The sequence below is a fragment of the Melanotaenia boesemani genome, chromosome 19 (assembly GCF_017639745.1).
Source record: "Melanotaenia boesemani isolate fMelBoe1 chromosome 19, fMelBoe1.pri, whole genome shotgun sequence".
NCBI classification, from domain to species: domain Eukaryota; kingdom Metazoa; phylum Chordata; class Actinopteri; order Atheriniformes; family Melanotaeniidae; genus Melanotaenia; species Melanotaenia boesemani.
Genome location: NC_055700.1, coordinates 10704415 through 10719598, shown reverse-complemented (window position 1 = coordinate 10719598; position 15184 = coordinate 10704415). Strand labels below are relative to the sequence as shown.

General features: G+C 36.7%; 1 protein-coding gene across 1 annotated transcript; it reads left to right on the top strand.

The window, feature by feature from the left end:
• Nucleotides 1–3150: 3150 nt before the first annotated feature.
• zgc:73226 (uncharacterized protein LOC402792 homolog) lies at nt 3151–13008 on the top strand. The gene is made up of 6 exons (XM_041970850.1): nt 3151–3340; nt 6486–6636; nt 6833–6914; nt 8300–8373; nt 9723–9869; nt 11101–13008. Exons 1-6 carry the CDS (start codon nt 3298–3300, stop codon nt 11147–11149), a joined length of 546 nt encoding a protein of 181 aa, XP_041826784.1. The 5' UTR covers nt 3151–3297; the 3' UTR covers nt 11150–13008.
• Nucleotides 13009–15184: the final 2176 nt, after the last annotated feature.

The window sequence follows — 15184 nt, the reverse complement described above, 5'->3', positions numbered from 1 at the left end:
TTTTAATTGATTAACTCAACTCAACTCAACTTTATTTATATAGCCCTTTAAAACAACCACAGCCGAAACAAAGTGCTGCACATAAATGGACAAAGCAACACATTAAAAATACAAAAATCAACCGGGAAATAAATAATATGATAAAATATAATTAAATAATTGTTCATTGTTTTGAAAACAGTTTTAAAACAATAAGCAATTTAAAAAGTCAGTTAGTCATGAACCTTCCAGATTTGTTATGTTTGTTATTATGTTCAAATTTCTCCATACAAAGTCTTTACACCAAGAATTGTTTTTATTTTTATCTGTTATTTCGTTAAGTTCAAGTTTAGCTTTCCTTATATCTTTTCTTTTTTTCTTTTTCATGCTGTGCTTTTCTGCTGATTTATTTCTCTGGTTAGTCATCTACAGTAAAACAACCTATCCATGACTATATAACTCCCACATTAAAAGGAGAAAAGCAGTATCTTTGATAGCTGAGTAGCTCTGGAAATGGGTCAACATAAATTTGATGTGGCAGGAGGCTTTGGACCAGCCAGCCTCTATTCATCATTATTGTAACAAAAAAATAAAAAAAGAAGTCCAGTCCGTTTGGATGTTCTGTCAATAGAGCCAAGAAAATAATCTGTAATCCTCTTTCAACAATTTCAACAACATTCCATTTACCTTTATGCGATAAATATTTCATTTAGCTTCAAAGCGGTCAATGCCAAATTATGTACATAAAAAAGTCTTGTAGACTGCAAAGTAAACTGCAGATCAACAGCGGAAACACACCTGTGCATATGAAGTATGGTGAAAAAATTCAAACGCCTATCCATAATGCAATATCGTGCAGATGGCCCGAAATTATTTTTGTCAGCAGGACACTCTACCCAAACAAAAAAATAAAGATATCTATGACCATAAAAAAAAAAACATGGAGCACAAAAGCAGATGGTCTGACCCCTGCAGAGCCTATTCTTGGCATCATGTCAGGCCAGCCCAGAGTCCTGACCGAATTTGGAGAACAAGTTTTTAGTGATGCCGCCCCTGCAGCTTGGAATTCTTAAATTCTGAAATGAAATGTCTGTACTCATTTCATTTAATACCTTTTGTTTTGTTTTGTTTTTTTTTTTTACTTTCCAGACAGCAATACTCTTATGAACAGTGTCTGTGTTTTTAATTGTTTCTAACCTGATTTTAATTATGTATTTGCTGCCTTCATTCACTGTCAGTTTACTAATGTATTGATTCCTAATCTGTGGTTTTTGTATTTTTAATCTGTATTTTAAGACATGTTCTGTTGACCTCTTGACCAGGTCACCCTGAAAAAAAGACCTTCATCTCAATAGGATTTTTTAATCTGGTTAAATAAAAGTCTAATCCAAAAGATATATATATAAATTAAGACCACAATAAAGGGAAAGAAGACACTGTGACATCCTATAGCATAATATAACAAAGCACACTAAGATGTGAAACTGGCAGCACAGGGATGATCCTCCTGCAGCAGAAAACATGAGACAAAGCAAGTTCAGGTAACTCTTTGTAATATAATTAGGACATGGCAGTTGAAGGTCCATTGTGTGGGATGGAGTGACGTCTAATGACTGAAACTGCAGAGTGCAACCAAGCTAATCACTTCCAGCTATACACTCTTTGTAGCCATGGGATACAACACAAACACAAAGGCCTCTAGAGCTTGTCCTGTAGTAATGTGGAACCATTATATGGCAAAAGATATGCAGCTCATTACACTTTAAATCAGCACTATTGATATAAATTCCTCATTTTCTGGTTGAGAAACACAAGAAAAGTTATTTCAACATGATTCTTCATTGATTAAAATCATGGTGTGAACTTCCACACTAAGAATGTGGCATGTTTTTTGTTTCTTGCTTTAGTGTTTCTTGCACTGAACTGAACAAACTAATTTAAAAACCCTACTACAATTTTGCTCTGGGATTAATATATATATATATATATATATATATATATATATATATATATATATATATATATATATATATATATATATATAATGTTATTATTTTATGCACATGATTTTCTAATTTAAAGCCACACATGACTTGTTTTTAAGTTTTGCTTGCATCAAATAATTCAACATGAACATAAAAAGGCTGACCTAAGTTTTGAGTTTCAGGGTGATGAGTGGGATAATTTTTAGTGTGGATTTTCTCCTCAATCCAATCCTGCATCTTAGCCAGCTAAAGCGAATTCATTATGTATACTAGATCAAAGGTCAGGTTATCAAAATTAAACTGGAAATGGACCCTTTATGAAAGAGATGTGAATTAGTCCCCACTGAGATGTACGTGTTTTGGCTCTGCTTTAAATTTTTTACCTTTACAAAGTGAGTCTTTTTTTTAGCTTTCACCTCTTTAAATTCCAAATAACTTGTGCTCCTAGACAGGAAATACACCAAACCTCCTACTTACTGTTACTGCTGGATTAAATGAGTTTGATTGTACCTTACAATAAAAAAAAAAACAACAAAAACAAGGATGAAAAATATCAATCTGTCTGGAGCCTATTCATCTCACTATTTTTTTTTTTCCTTTTATTGTAGGGAGCACTTATATCCAAATAACTAAACATAATGATTCACAATATTTCTCACTCTCATTACTTATTGAGCTATTTATGTATATTTCATTGTTATATATTTCTCTGTGTTGTTGTATTTTTCTCTTTTGCATATAAACACACACTCACACAAAAACTGACAAAACAAGCAAAAGAATGAAAGCAATTAACAGCCGAGTAATCAACAAAACAAATTTTCTGCATTGAAATATTTGCTGCCTGTATTGTTTTAAATTAAAATGAAATTTGAATAATTAAAATCATTGCTGTTTTAATGCTTTAAAAAGACAGTAAAATTACATTTATTTATTTAGGCACCATAAAGGGGCGCTTGGACATGATTGTCAGAAATGTGCAGCATCAAAATGTTTAATTTTTGACGTTTCTACATATAAGCAAATAATGGTTAACTTTTAGCCAGTCAAGTACATTAGGTTATAATACTGGTGGTTTTTCTTTACCTGATGAGCTTCCAGCCTGTTTGTTTACCTCTTCCCGCCAGACACGTGGGTACCGGGGGGAGGGGGCAGAGTGCAGATTGGGCGGGGGGGCCGCGGATTAGCGCAGCGTCGGTGCCCAGAATCCAAACATAACAGTGATTGAGAAAGACCGGTGCAAGGCAGAAACCTATTTTCACCTCCGTGTCCTCCCCGGTCAGTGTCAGCATCTCTCCGAGCGCTTTCTCCAGCCTTTCCCCGGCGTTCAAGCATGTCTTTGTCCGGCTCGCAGACACCAGAGGACGGACTCTACGGTAAGTGATGCTTATACACAGACCAGGCCGTTGTTTTGCTGCTCCATCATAGGCTATTAGATTTAGCTTTTTCTAGATTTGATCCTCAAATGAAACAGATAGAAAATCAGTTAATGTGTGCACAGATCGTTTTACATTCCTATTTCAAGATGTAAACATCAACAATCTGAGGAAAGAAAAAATGACAACACCAGAGAACAACAACACCATCCAATGGCTCAGTGTGTTTTCAGGTCTGATAGGAACATATTCAACATGTGCTGTCATCAGTGGAGACATCACACTAACAGCCTGTCAAACTGAGAGCAGGTGCCTCAGACACAAGAAGCACAGCCACTTTTACAGTTGTCATTGTTGTTGCCACTGACACTGTCATTGTGTAAACGGATTCCCTGACTCACCTGTTTGTATCTCTGTAAGCCAATTAAGCTGTGGAGATTTTCTGACACTTATAGCTCCGCTGTACAGGCTGCACATTGCTTGGCAGAGAGGGTGCTGGGTAAAACATGTGGATCAATGTGATGGGGGGGCAGACACAGATGGACTTTTGAAAAATATTGAAGGGGCAGGGGGAGCTGGGAGGGGTATGATCCAATATTGCCTTATTAAAATGCCAATGACCAATTATAACTCATTACTCTATAAATTTCAAACAGCATCATTTTGAACAGGTTTACTTAATTGGGAGTTTTACCAAGACAACATACGGTTTACAGCCAAGAATGAACTTGTCAGCGCTGAAAGAGACAGTTTCAGATGTAATTTGCATCTCTGTGCACATATGATAGGCTCCTAGTTAGATTTCCACTGGTTTAAAAAAGTAAACAAAAGAGAAAATGTGACAGATTTTATGTTTGTTTTATTGATCTGTATTCTAATTTTTACAGCTCAGTGTAAAGTGCCCTTATTCTAAATATGAGTATTTCCACTGAACATTTTAAAAAACTCACTCTAAGACAGTTGTCATTCATTTTCATTCACGGTACCAAGAAACATATTTGTAAACCATAAAATCTGGAGTAGGGAAAAATTCCCTTCTCTCCCAGAACAACGAGACTCCACCTCCCACCATGATAATTTCTAAACAGGCATTCATAACCTGGCAAAGCTAAAGGGAATCTGTTACGCTGCAGTTCATTGAGTCTTCCAGCATCCAGGTCTTGTCCACATTACATAAAGCTGATTTGGCAGCAGCACAGATGAATGTGTCCATGATTGCTCAATAGAAACTGATTTAGTGCTGCAGAATGGCGACAGATAAGTCAGGCAGCAACGCACTTGTTATGTCATAACTCCCCTCTGTAGAAAAATAACTAGGGCAATGGCACAGTTCTCTCTGCCCTCCCACCCCCCATCAGCACAGTGCCTACTTGTGTTTCTACCCACTCTGCTGCTGTTTTTGTGATTACACAGTGTCATAAACCTGGGTAAATTGAAGATTAGAGAGATCAGATGTAATGAAGGATACTTTACAAGGCAAATAAGGTGAGATACCTTGCAAATGCTAGCGATGTCAGAGAGCAGCACAACATGGCAACAGAAACAAGGGGAGGAAGGGAGAGGGTGAATGGCTAATCTGAAACAAAAATAAGATCTTACGTAAGCAAGCATGTTGTCAGCCTGCGTTAGCCCTGCCCCACTGTTTAGCTGTGGGCCTGTGCACATCATACACACCAGCGTGCATGTGCAAATCTCTTCCTGTACCCAGTAAGCCTGTGTGTCCACTCATTCATACAGTCTGCTGTGGATTTTTTCAGAAGTCATCGACAGAAAAATACAGACACTGTTAATGTGTCTGGCTTTTATTGATAGCAGGACTGTGTTTACATGGGTGTCATGACGCCATAGTCCATCCTTCCTTGTCCTCCAGATCATCTAGTGTCACGTCAGGGCATCTGTGGTGTTTATGAGTCACCATATGTGCACAGCAACACACGGACATCCATTCATTTTCTTCTCCATACTAAATCTGTCACTTCTCTTCAGAACTGAGTGATTTTCTTTAGTTTCTCCAACAAGTCTGGAATCTGGTTGGGTATTAAGATTGTTGCAATATGCAGCCTAAACCAGTAGATATATATCCAGTTTGTTGCAACTTTACCAAAATTCTCTGCATTTGCTTTTTTGGATAAATGTCCTGCAGACAAAGTACAGAACAATAAATTCCTAAATATATATTTATACAGTTCAGCTTTCTTACATTGGTCAGTGAAAGACATCAAATGTTAAATAAAATACATTAAAATTCAGTGTATTTTTTATACTTGGTGCAGGGTTCTGACCTCACAAAAAGTTCAACATTAGAGTTTAATTAACCCACAACAACAGCTGTTAAAATAACACGGACACTGATTTAATCTGGTGGTTGATGGAAATTGTAGTGATGGACAGATAATTAGATGAAATTCAAATTTTGTTTAATGTCTTTATTGTTAAGTTTGAAGAGTTATTCAAGACCCTGAATCTGTTTTAGTGTTTGTGCCACTCTGCCCTCTTTATTATTCATATCTACAAATATAAAAAAAGAATCTGAAAAAAAAGAAATAGCAGACAAGTTTATTGTGTGTCTTCAGTGGGAATGAAGCATTGTTTTCCATCAGTTGCATCATTCCTGCACGAATAGTGCAAACCATAAATTTGTGTTTCATTGAAAATTGTTTAACACATTCTTCTGAACCTCAGTTCATGTCTCCTATATGGAGAATAAACTTGGTTTAATCTTTGGTAAAATAAACACAAAAAATGTTGTATATGGTTGTTTATTAAAGCCACACACAATGAAGCTTGTACCACCATCTAATAGCACAGTGATTTGTTTAGGCCACACCTGTTTCTGGAAAAAACATCAGATACATTTGTTCTACAAACACAGTGTTTGCTTCATTTTTGCAAGACAGAAACAACACATGTGCACAATGATGTTCAGCTGCTTGCTCATTTTTAGACGATCAATGCTAAAGCTAATATATTGTCATTACTGGAAAATGATTTCCAAAATGGGCTAAAAAAAAAAGTTAACTGTTCAATAAATTTGACTCCGTGCAAACAATCAGTTGTCATACATTTGTTTATTTTTTTCATCATGACTCTGTATGGGTCATCAGTCTAATACACAGTGCATACTGCCATGTTGTCCCCTCATCAGGGTCCTGGGTCGAGCTGGAGGAGCTGATTGCAGCCGTTAGCCGCAGGGAGAGTCTGACAGGGCCACAGGACAGCATCTCCTCCGCCTTGCAGGGAGAGCTGGAGAGGATCCTTCTGGAGGCGCAGCTCGAGTGTGAGAGGAGTAGAGACAGGTGAAGATGCAGAAAGATGTTCTTGTTTTGTTTGGATGTTTGGGGATTGACAGCTGCACAATACTGTGTAGAAAACATTTGCACAGTCATGAAGTTTATTATGAGCTCAGTGGAACTTTCTTTGTTTTTATCACAATATGTCTTCACTTACTCTGTTTGTTTGTTGCTGCTGAATATTTATACTGTTTGTTGTCAGTCCTCCACAGGTGCTGACTCCACAGTCCACTGATTCCCCAAAACCTAGCAGTGAGCAGGACAGTGACTGTGTCCCCATACAGGTATTCATTTTATTCACTTTTTCCAGTCTGGAGCCTCCTGTTCTTAGTCTAGTTGTATTTGTTAGAAAAACAAAACATTTAAATGTTTGGAGCGTTTCCAGTCGTGACGCATTAACTGAAGAGTCTGCCTCCTGCTGCCTTTCATTGGTTTCATTTTTACTGCAACAAATTTGTAGACTGAGCTCATTGTCGTCAGCAGAGATTTTACAGGTTCAATAAAATCTGTTACTTATGAGGCTGTTGTTTACTTTCAATGTTACTTTTATTTTAGAGGGGGCAAATTATTTTTATGCTTCGCCAGATTTTGGGACTTTTTTTTCAGATGGAAGTGCAAAAATAAATAAATAAATAACCCATGTGAAGGGATTATTACTTTATTCAGCTTTCTCCTGCTGCCCTTGAGGAGATGTTACTGATAAATGGTGAATGGAAGTGGTAACAATAAAAATAAAAACTTTGAAATAATGTGTAAAAAAATTATATATTCACTTTGGATGTTTTTTTTTTAGCAGTTTTAAAGAAGACCTGGTGAATATTAGGGGAAAAGAGAAAAAAAAGTAAATCATGTCAGACTTAGTAAGAATTTAAATTATATGATTCACTCTTGTGACACTTCTGACTCAAATTTATGCCAGATATTTCCAAAAGCGAAAGCAATTCTTGAAGCTCTCTCCATTTGCCTTGTGGGGATGTCCACTTTTGTTGAGACCACCCCCATCCTTTAAGTTTGTTTGTTCTTTGAACTACTCTTCTTTATTGAGTGACAATCACAAGCAGTGCAGCCTTTACTCCCACCAACTCCTCCTTAATTCTTCAATTCACTTTCAAAGATGGAAACATGTCTGAGTCTTTTTGATTTTACAACCACAGTATAATCTTTTTCATTTTGTCAAGAATCAAAATATGGATAATATTTCAAATTATAGATCACACTTCTTACGCTGAAATGACGTATTTCTAATATTACAGTTATTTCTGAAATCAATGTCAAACTGGACCAAATTCACTAACACTGAAATACTCTTAACAAGTGTGTCAGACTCACAAATTCCCAAACTCATTTTGAGAGTTTTTACTTATTATTTTAATAATAACCTTTCCTTAACCTTAATTTAAACTCCAAACACAATGAAGAAAGGAGTAGGAGGAGATAAATGAATAAAATAAAATTGTCATGTAAATAAGTGTAGTGAAGAGGTCAGTGTTGTGTATAAAAGAGTGTATGAATGCCACCTCACTTGTAAAGCCTGTTAACTGTGTGGGAGAGACTGATTTCCAGGATCTTTCATGGACTTTTGACCATCTTTTACTACAGCATGTATTTGCCTGAACTAAAGCAAAGCTTGCAGAGAAATGAGACTTTAGATCATGTTTGTGTGTTGCAGGAGGAAGTCGAGCGGCGAGCAGATACTGACTGGGTGTGGGACTGGTCCAGTAGACCTGAAAATATGCCACCAAAGTAAGACCAGTTTTATTTCTGTTTTCTGCCGAAGTCACCAAAGAACAGCTTTGAACAGCGTAATCCTTTAATGTTCAGAAAAAAAATTAAAAGATTTCTTTTAATTTCTTTATTTCCTTGAGACAATGATATTAAGATATTGTTGATATCAAAGGTTTTCAATAAATGGTTGGGATAACAGTTAATAGTATAAATGGTAAATGGTCTGTATTTATATAGTGCTTTACTGTACCTGGGATGATACTTAAAGCGCTTTACATCATACATCACATTCACACACATTCACACTCTGATGGCGGAAGCTGACATGCAAGGCGTTAACCACGACCCATCAGGAGCAATTAGGGGTTCGGTGTCTTGCCCAATGACACGTCGACATGAGCTGGACTTGGCCGAGGATCGAACTGGCAACCCTCCGGTTACAAGATGACTGCTCTACCTTGCTGAGCCACAAAGCTAAAAAACTTAAAACAGTGGGATAACAAACACTTAATTTTGGTATTACATACACAAACCAAGTGGTAGAGGTGGCTCAAGCAGGTTTACTTACAGGAGGCGGCGTGGCTCGACAAGGTAGAGCGGTCGTCTTGTAACCTCGAGGGTTGCCGGTTCGATCGGCCAAGTCGAGTTCATGACGAGGTGTCCTTAGGCAAGACACCGAACCCCTAATTGCTCCTGATGGGTCGTGGTTGAGAGCCTTGCATGGCAGCTTCCGCCATCAGTGTGTGAATGTGTGTGAATGGGACCATTCATTATTTACTTCTACAAATTTGTAATAAAATACATTAGAGTCACTTAAAAAAAACAGTAGCGCAACAGTTAAAGAGCTATGGCTAAATAAAGATCAAAAGCATGCAAACACAGGGAAAGGTATATTCAATCACAGCTGATGTCAACCTTATAGCCTCCTTCTAAAAATGTGTTTATTTATACATAATAAAAAAAAGATGTAATTTTTAAAATTTAATTTTATTGTTTGTTTTATCTGTAGTTGAAAATATAGGCCAGGTTTATTCAAAACATTCAAAATTTACATTGCTTGTTGTGATCATTTGGTTTGACTTTAACAGCATGAGTTGTTTTTAGGTTTTCTTCACTGATTTTACCTTCGAAGAACATGAATCACTTTCATTTTTATTTACACAGCCACACTTGACATTTAATCTCCTGCACTGAAATAAGTCTGTTTGACAGGTAGCATTTCTCACTGGTTTCAGACCGTCAGTATCTTCCCTCCACTCTCAGTCCTCTCTCTGGTGCTCTCATTATCTCTGTCTATTTTTTCCCCATTCAGTCTTCCTTTGTCAAGCATCTTTTATCTCTCACTTTTTGCTTCTTTTTCTCTGCAGAGAGTTTGTATTTCAGCACCCGAAGCAGCAGAGTTCCCTCAGCGTTAGGAAGACAGAGGTGATGAAGAGAGGAATCTTCTCCTCTGATGTTCTCCTCATCCTTGTTCCCTCGCTGTTGGCTTCACACTTGCTCACACTTGGAGTCGGGTGAGACTCATGGATATAAACGCATCTTTTGTAATTTTAATATGCATCAATTATTTTATATTAGAAGACTGCGGCCGATAGAGTTGGCGGATTTACTGCTCAGTATTATTTATTCTGTTTTCTTATTTTGAAACGACAAAAGTAGCCATGTCTGTTGTAAAAATTTAGTTGATGAGTCCTAAAACAAGAGAATTCTAATGGACTTAATGGGTCTTATGCAAAAAAAAAGGGAACTGTTTACATTTTTATTACATTAAGATGCATGTTGAAAAAGTGTGGCAAGAATACTGCATCAGAATCAGAAAACTGAAAGAGTAAATAATTTTTTCTCACATAATAGAGTTTGCTTTTTCAGCTCTCGGTTTGTATTTTCAAAGATATGTCGGTACTCTTTAAAGAAAAGGCACTTTGTAAATGGATCTAATGTGTTTTGAAAGCACTATATCACAATTGCTTGTGAAACAATCATGTAATAGACCAGATAAATTATATGTGTTGGCACAAATTTAATCCGGTAGTACTTATCCACAGTTTTGTTTCTGTGTTGCTCAATCTAAAATACAATTTCTACTTTTTTGGTCCTTTTTTACCCAGTGGGACATATAAATCTTGAATCAGTAAGACTGAGGAGGCTAACATCTTGCTTATTGTTGCTCAGGTGGCGGAGGACTTGTACCATAATTACATGGTTGACGGTTTTCGGCTCTGCTCGCTATAATTACCAGATTGTGTCTAGGCTTAGTAGAGATTTATTTTAACAGCTGTAGTTTAATTCAGAATACAAAAAGGGTATTATGTCTGCACCAAAAATAAAATTTATTGTCACACTAAGTGAAATTTGTCAGTAAAATGACATAGCTGTTTAAGATCTATGGCACTACTATCACCTTTATGATAGTTTGATGCATAAGATTTTAGCATGCGTTAGCTAAATCTATTACTAATCATTGAGCAGGTTGTCTTTAAAATTAATTTATTCTTAAGTACATCCTAGGTCGCAAATAAACCTATGTATATCCAGTTAGGGTGAACGGTAAACCTGCTGAGGATAGATTTTAGTCAAGTCTAGAGTTTGTAGAAGGTGTGTGCTGCAAATTTATACATATTTAACCAAATATTTTCCCAATTCTGTTATCAAAACATCACAGCAAACAACTTGACATACTACTTTGAAAGATGTGCTTATTGCAGGTTCATGTATTAATTTTTTCCCTTTTCTTCTTTTCTCCAGGATCTACATAGGAAAGCGATTGGCTTCTTCTACAACTAGTACGCTGTGACGTTGACTGTAGGCGAGTTCTCGTGTTCAATAACCGTCTGGCCAATGAGGTCACAGTGCGCCCTCTCTCCCTCACTAATTTGCACACTTCCTTTGTCATGGGGCAAACATACTGTAGGACCCTGTCTGCCTGTGCTTCTGTCTCTCTGTCCATCTGTCTATCCAGCAGTATTCTGTCTTTTCTGTCAGCCTTTTTGTCAGTTTGCACGTCTTGTGGTCCAGGGAGCAGATGAATGCCAACCAATGAGTCAGACTGAGGTCACTATTACTCTCTCACTGAGTAACACTGATCTCAACCAGCTATAACATAATCAGAGGGAAGAGATTGCCCAAATATAAGTGAAAGGAGACAAAGAGAACAATAAATCATTTTGATAAGCTGGAGATGAAAATGGTTTGTTAGGAACAGAGTGTTCAGATGAAATGAGGTAGATAATATGTGGTAGCCATTCTCCCAACCTTTGACAATGCAAGATATCTGTCATTTTATCAAATGTAATGATTCTTTGTACAACTGAGCTGCTAAAAGTGGTTCTTGGGCTTTTGTCTGCCCTGATGGTGAATCTAATATATAGACTTTTAGTTGGATGAGTGATTGTAGGAGTGGTTCTGGTTGTGCTTTTTTTGTCCCATAAACCAATTAAATATTTTAACCTCCAACAAAGATAGTCATGATCCCATTAAACATCACTCCTCAAAACCTTAATCTGCCTCTCGAGTTTTTTTTTTTTTTTTTTTATTCCTCTCCTCCACGTTCATCATAGGCAGTATTGGTTGCACATATGTTTATCTCTTTAATAAATGCAGGGAAAGTTAAGTATTTTCAGCCCACAGAGCACAAAGATTTGCTGAAGTAAACTTTGGCTTCTATACAACTTGTATTTTTAGTTTGTGGTTTTGGTAGTCTGGAGATTATTTGCAGGCAGTCATAGACAGCAAAAATTAAAGACTTTTACAACCTTTTATGCTGTTAACAACCTGTAAATGAACCACGGCATCAGCTGAAACTTTATTCCTCTTTACACGTGAGATAAATCACTGCACTTAGTTTGTCCTGATAAACTATTTTATCGTATGTGTTTATGTCTGCACTCTCCACCAGTGATGACTCGTACTTTTGTCTGTCTGTATTTGTGTAGAAAAACCATGACATCACACCAGCATGGCTTTCTCCATCTGCCTTAGTCATTCTTTACCTCACATAAGACTCCTTTTTCTTTTCTTTTTTCCTTTTTTTTAACAAGATGCTGCTTTAACCCATCATGGATTTGACATTTTATTGCTTTCCCATAAACCAGAAACCCGTTTCCTCTTAACATCTCATGAAAATACTTGGCTCAGGTTTTGAATGTAGGGTCTGAGAAGCACACTGAAGTTTGGCTGTACTGCCTAGGATGTAAAAGTGTCCAGCTGTTGTCCGGCCTGACCAAGCCCAATGAGTTTATCAGCCATTAGCAGAGCGTTTGATGTGAAGGGTCCTGCTGAGCTCGTTAAAGCTACTTCTAGACACACCAAGCTGACGATGCAACATCAAGCCGGCACAACAACAAGCACAAAGCACCTGGTTTCCATTCACAGACAACCACACATACCACACTCACGTGCACACAGCCATGTATGGCGAGTTGTATTTTGGCACCACTTTTAAATAACAAGGAATACAACAAATACTTTGTTAGTAAATTCAATGATGCTCTGGTAATTCATTAATTATCTGTGATATAAGTGCGTTTATGGGGTGTTATGGTGTAATTTAAGTCTCTAAAAAGTGGTGACATACATTTAGGACTGTCTGTTAGCAGCAATGCAACATTCCTAACTGTGTTCAGCAGTGCAAAATTCAATGATTTAAAGATTACAGCATCTTCAAAAGAGCAGAGCGCAATTTAAATTCAAAGAAACCTCACCTGACCTCCACCATTATGTTAGTACAGTTGCCCAAAAAGGTCAGCCAGACAGCAGCTCAAGCGTGGGTCATTCATAATGTTCACAAGTACCATGATTTAGTGGTAGCTGTTTAGTATTTAGTTAAATAAAATTTTCAATTTGTGCAACTGTCACTACATCTCATATACTGTGGAGAGCAAATTTCTGTATTTACTGCAGTTTGGTGCACTTTTTCCTTTGACAAAGGAGACACATAGGGTAGTATTTCTTGGTGTTAGAAACATGACGATAACTATCTGTTAATAATATTTGAACTGATAAGTATAAATTTACAGCAACTGTTAACTCTCAAAAGATGGAGACACTAATTAAAAGTTGTGTAAATTACAAAGGCAAATTAATGGGAACCATGATGACTTGTTTTTCTTCTCACTGTGGTGCCAGATTAAATGTCTATAAATTTTAAGCACAGAGTAGGAATATGCATTACTAAAAGTCTTATGTTAAAACATTTTTTATTAGCATTAATTAAAGGTTCTCTTTATGCAGAAAAGTGTAACTTAGAAGAACATTGTGTTTTTGTGATACAATAATGTGTACATCACTTGTCAAGGTTGTCAAAGTTTTCTTCATCATCTGAAGAAAATTGTAACAACTTAATAGTAGTGAAAAATTATTAATATTTCAAATTCTTATCAAATTTGTTATCAATATATCAGAGACTCTCCAGAAATTAAAAATATTTTTAAGTGACCTCCTGAGTTGTTTAGAGGAACCAAAGCTCTCTTTGACTGTTACCGGGCTCTAAGACCGATCTAATTTATTTCAATTAATATAAATAAAAACAAGCTTTGTGAAAAAGCCAACTAAGTCCTCTGCAAAGACTAATGCCCTATATCAAATAAGAAATGGTTCTAAATCATTTATGTTTCCCTTTTTAACCTAATGGGAGTTTTAAAAAATTCAGGTTAATAGTTTTGTAACTTCGCAGATAGACAGAAACTGAAATAAAATGTCATCATGACAGATTGTAAAACTTTAATTTTAATCTAAATACTCATAGCAACTATGTAGCAGTTTCACAATAAAGTACGGTGGTCGGAGGCGCAAAACAATATTACATCGAGTGAAACACTTTTACATTTTCGCGATAGAAATTTACATAATAGAAACCATATTTACATTTACAAAACAAAAGTGTAATTGTGAAACACTTTTACTAAGGGAGGAACAACTTTACATTTCAGAAAACAGCAACTATACAAAACATGAAACACTTTTACAATCTTTATTGCAAACTTACATGTACAACTGCAAAGCATTTTTACAAAGTTCTGAATACATTGCTGAAACACTTTTATCCACCAACAAAGAAACTTTACATGGACGCGAAACCCTTTTACAAGTTGAAGAAACACAATTACAAAGACAGGTGTTTCACCAAAATCTAGCCTCTTCCCGACCTCAGACAGCAAACGCCCCATCATCGTGAGATTTCCCTGTCCGATTATCATTTAGTCTGTTGTGTGTTACGAGCCGATTTGTCCCGATATTCCACTCCGAAATGGGTCATAGCTGACAGCCGACAGAATATTTAACATGTTCAACATTTCAGAACCAATTTCTGAGCAAAGCCGATGACTTTGTGACTGCGTGGATGGTGACGTGGCACGGAATGTAGCCAATCAGAGAGCGAGCTGTCTGGGGAACAAGAAGGTAAAAAAAGTCTGTGTTCACGCCATCTCCAGTCTGTTATTTTTTTCATTTCTGTAATTGCCCATTAACAATAGTGCCAAGACCACCATCATTCCCTCGTCCTATATATCCTCTTCCATGCTGGGTGTTGTGTTTTCAGGTTGTTGTTATGTTTCTTCTTCTTCGTTTTTTGCTGGTTGTTGCTATGGTTCTTCTTCTACGTTTCGAGGTTTGTCCTGCTCAGAGGACTAGATTGTAGATGAGTTGCAGGACAGCATCGTCATGTGTGTGTTGTTCTATGATCAGATTATCAGAGCACACCACACACATCATGATCAAAACTGATTTTTTTATCTTAACGTGTGAGGTCTCGACCACATAAAAAATCTCATAAGATTAAAAAAATCGTTACCTGTGTACTAGGCTTTAGGCGATGAGCAAAGACTTGAAAACA

Bases quoted from the DNA above. Each gene is read 5' to 3' on its own strand.
- zgc:73226 (XM_041970850.1), top strand. From the start codon at position 3,298: ATGTCTTTGTCCGGCTCGCAGACACCAGAGGACGGACTCTACG. The intron at 6,637-6,832 runs GTGAAGATGCAG...GTTTGTTGTCAG, and splicing joins TGTGAGAGGAGTAGAGACAG to TCCTCCACAGGTGCTGACTC. The intron at 9,870-11,100 runs GTGAGACTCATG...TCTTTTCTCCAG, and splicing joins TTGCTCACACTTGGAGTCGG to GATCTACATAGGAAAGCGAT.